We start from the raw sequence: 4025 nt of genomic DNA on the forward strand, positions 1-4025 counted from the left end.
CCTTTTGGCTCTTCCCAGCTCTTCATTCCTAGAATAACTCCAGGCAGGGCTATCCCGATTCTCCCATTGGCCTCTCTCGCGGAGCTTGCTCACAGGGGCCACACAGGTCACTGCGCTGGGTTCGGAAGCCTCCTGCAGCTTCACGGCTGAGCTGCTTCCAAGCCCTGTGAAGAACATCCTCTCTGCTAACTCAGAGGGATGTCTTCTGGGGTGCTGTAACCCCTTTGCTCAGGCACGGCTGGGAGAGCCAGCTGCAGCTCCTTTTTTCCCCGAATATTCCTATGGTTATGCGAACACCCACGCTGCCTGTGTTCCTTCCGCAGGACAGACAAGGAGAATTTCAGAAGAGCGCGTTGAAGAACAGAGGAAGATGGGCACTAGGTTATCAGCTAAAGAACAACTGAAGGGATGAGGAGGAAAAATACTCACTTTATGAACGCCCTTCTTCATATGAAGATATTTAAGTAAAGCTCTTCTAGAATTCCGCCTGCATGAAATAATAAAGACATTGTCATTTGTGTTTGAGCCTTCAGACTCCAGAAGGTTTAGAGCCTTTGTTATTTACTTAAAAGTTGCACCAAGAAGCAGTTTGTATAAGCACAGAAAAAGTGTTTCCAGTTTATATAGAGCACACTTCAGGGAAAAAAAAATTAAATCTGTCGACTAACCTGAAACTGTTGGATTCTCTTAACCATGAATTAGAATATAATTAGAATATAGTTAGAATATAATCAAAAGACGATGCTCACCTATTTAATTTGGAAACTGTAATACATAAACAGCCTTTCCCTTTGTACACCATGCTGGTTTCCAAAAGCTTTGATTCCTCAATAGAAAAGAGGAATTAAAATCACAAAGGGCCTCACAGACACCAAATAAAAAGAGTCTAAAGACACCAAGTGTTTGTGTTTTGGCAGAGACTGGAAGTCATGCAGCGCATTCCCACAGTACTTGTGTGAAGCAGCCAGTGACGTGTAAACAGTTAAAAGACAGATATCTGTGAAAATAAAACACCGCACGTGTACTACAATTAACTTGCCTAAACTCGGGTAGGTTTTTATTTTACAACCAATTACAAAAATAGGAGACAATACTACAATCCTAGCACAGAAGGCAGGTCCAAGCCCACTACACGTGCGTAGCAGATACATCAGGCACAGGATTGGCCCCAGCGTCAGCAAAGCGTATTTTATATTCACTTCCTAAATAAAATCTTGCATACGTGTGTCTTCAGACACCAACTTCACACTCAGCTTACTGGTACCATGACACCGGGTGCAAACTGCGCCCCTGTGCAGCACCGATGGAGAATCTGTTTGACAGCTCTCCAGCGAGTTTTTAGAACCCCTGCCAACTGTCGGAATCTTGAAGTACAAAAAATACACCAAAAAAAAAAATAAGGCAAGAACATTTATGTTAAGAATTTATTTGCAAAATACAAAAAGAATACATTCCATCTATTAAATCAAGGCATAAGTTACTTTCCTGCAATTAAACACGGACTATGTTTTTATTCCATTCCCAGATTAGACAGTCTTTTCTTCTTGTAAATGGTGTTGATCACAGTATTCCTGAATTCCTGCAAAGACAGGGAAAAAGGAATATAAGCAATCTCGCGGTTGCACATCGGGAGTTAGTTATTGCTGCTATCACTCTGTCCCCTCTTGGTACACACATCACAAGTGGACCTCTATCAGTGAAAATGGCTTTAGCAATTTCCCTGTTTGTATTTCTAAACCGCCCCTCACTGGCTCTTCGGGCAGCTTTTGCAGGGCTCCTTGTGCACTGACAGTTAGAAGCGGAGGCAGTGAGTAGCCAGCGATATCGTCCTCCGCCACAGCGGGCGCCGCTCGACAGGCCTGCCCCAGAACCTTACACATCTTGTGTGAGAGCAAGCACACAGACCTTTTAGAACACTGGTAAGCCAAACATCGAAACTAGTTATTAAATCCAATTTTATCGCTTTAAAAGCCTGTCATAACTGATTTCCAGAAGAAGCGAACATAGTATTTGCATCTGTTACTTTCATAATTACTCTGCACATCTACCGTTTTTATTATTTGTGGCAGAATTATCAGAATTCTGTTGAGCACTTTTACATATTGCAGAAGCGCTCAGCACTGAGAGGATTTGTTTGCACAGTGCTCTGCAGACTTACTGTGGATGATGCTCCTGTAAGACAGTGTAGCTGGAGACTCAGGTGCTTCAGAGAAGACAGACTGACCTTGGTCACAACTTTTCCCTGGAAGGACAGGGCAGACCAAGAAAGCAAAGCGACAGGAAAAGATGAACTTGTCTCAGTTTTACCCTTTACCCCGCTACCAGTTACACCCTTCCAAAGAGCCACTTGATTTTTTCCTTTTCAGAAGTCCTTGTGTCAGTACTATCATTAGAACTCGAGCCTACAGCTTTAGAAAGGAATACTGTTAGCAGAAACTTCCAGTCCTTATTTCAGAAGTGCTGACCCATTCCTTGACGTCATTATATCAAGTATTCACTGGCAAGAGGCAGCGGGCAAGGAACCAAACCTTCTCCCTGCCCACGGCAGAATTTGGGTGGTGCCAGGGGAGCACTAGTCTTAATGCTTAATGTCTACAAGAAACTATTCTTCCTAGCGGTTAAAATTTTAGTCAGTCTAAGCTCCCAGGCGATTACACCAGGGAGAAAGACATGTTGTACCCCAAGTAGGATTACACAGCTGAAAAGATGCATTGTCTGACCTGAATCAAGATTAAGTTTCAGGGAAAGGAAATTATCCCAGCACCTTTCTCTTTTGACACTGTTCTATGTCACAGGGCCAGTAACTTCTGACTGAAAAAACAAGTTCTATCGAAACCCGGATATCTACCTAAGAGACAAAATGCTCAGTATTCTAATTTATCAGTGTCCAAGTCAGGGTTTTCCAGTAACCACATCAATAACTTTACCTATTCGAGGATCTAGAGGCACTTTGCCCAGGAGGGTAACATTTAAATCCTGGCACATCTTCTCTGCACCTCCAGTAGTCGGGGGAAAGATCTGAGATTCATTCTGGGATGGCATGGAAATCAGAATTAAAATACTGCAATTCTGACAACAAGGCATCTTTGGAGCAATGTTTACATATCATGTCAAGATGAAAAGTGCTGTGATACACAGCCAGCCTTACCTTACACTTCGGACATATAAAGCCACTCATATTTTCCACAACACCTATGATCGGCAGTTTCACTTTACGGCAGAAGTTGATCTCCTTCCGAACATCCTGGAGAGATACTTCCTACAAAGATTAGCGAACACCAGTATTTTGACCGTGACGTTTTGATGCTGAACCTAATGAGTTACATCACTAGAGCTATTTTTAAAGAAGTTCATAATGAATTATTACTGCACTCTTGTGAGGACCATAAACCCGTGTTAGGTGTTCTAGCAACAATTCTATGACTAGCAACAGCACAGGTATAACAGTTGTAGCCTAAAGGAATGTGGCTCTGTTTTGAAATCTTTCTTGGCTCTAGTAAAGATTCAGCCATATTTATGTGTTATCTCCTATATTAATCTCCTGTCTTTAGTTCTTTAAATGCAACTTTTTCACATTTTCAGTTTACAGAAAGACCCTTAGTATACCCACCAGGGCAGGCAAGGACAGAACCACCGAGCTCACACCGGTTATCTCTTCTCAAAATAAATGTGAAACAGTTTATCATCCCCTCAGACTTTTCGCATCTATACCTGACAGTTCTGTTCACAGAATCCCAGAATGGCTAAGGCTGGCAAAGCCCTCCGAGATCACCCAGCCCAGCCCATGCCCCAACACCCCCCCATGGGCCAGACCAGGGCACCAAGTGCCACATCCAGCCTCTCCTTAAACCCCCCCAGGGACTCCAGGTGACTCCCCCCTGCCCTGGGCAGAGCATCCCAGGGCCTGAGCACCCTCTGCGGGAGGAAGGGCTGCCTGAGACCCAACCCCAACCTCCCCTGAGGCAGTTTCAGGCTGGGCCCTCTCGTCCTGTCACTGGGTGCCCGGGAGAAGAGCCCGACCCCCC

At 44.2% G+C, this 4025-nt stretch overlaps 1 protein-coding gene across 1 annotated transcript; it reads right to left on the minus strand.

The window, feature by feature from the left end:
- Window positions 1-1410: 1410 nt before the first annotated feature.
- Window positions 1411-3259, minus strand: NUBP1 (nucleotide binding protein 1; the record flags this gene model as incomplete). The annotated part of the gene is made up of 4 exons (XM_009871464.1): window positions 1411-1579; window positions 2159-2242; window positions 2928-3030; window positions 3149-3259. Coding segments are annotated over 4 exons (351 nt in total), but the record flags the coding sequence as incomplete, so codon positions are not given.
- Between the last annotated feature and the right edge of the window lie 766 nt (window positions 3260-4025).

Source organism: Apaloderma vittatum, unplaced genomic scaffold, assembly GCF_000703405.1.
Source record: "Apaloderma vittatum isolate BGI_N311 unplaced genomic scaffold, ASM70340v1 scaffold24136, whole genome shotgun sequence".
NCBI lineage: Eukaryota > Metazoa > Chordata > Aves > Trogoniformes > Trogonidae > Apaloderma > Apaloderma vittatum.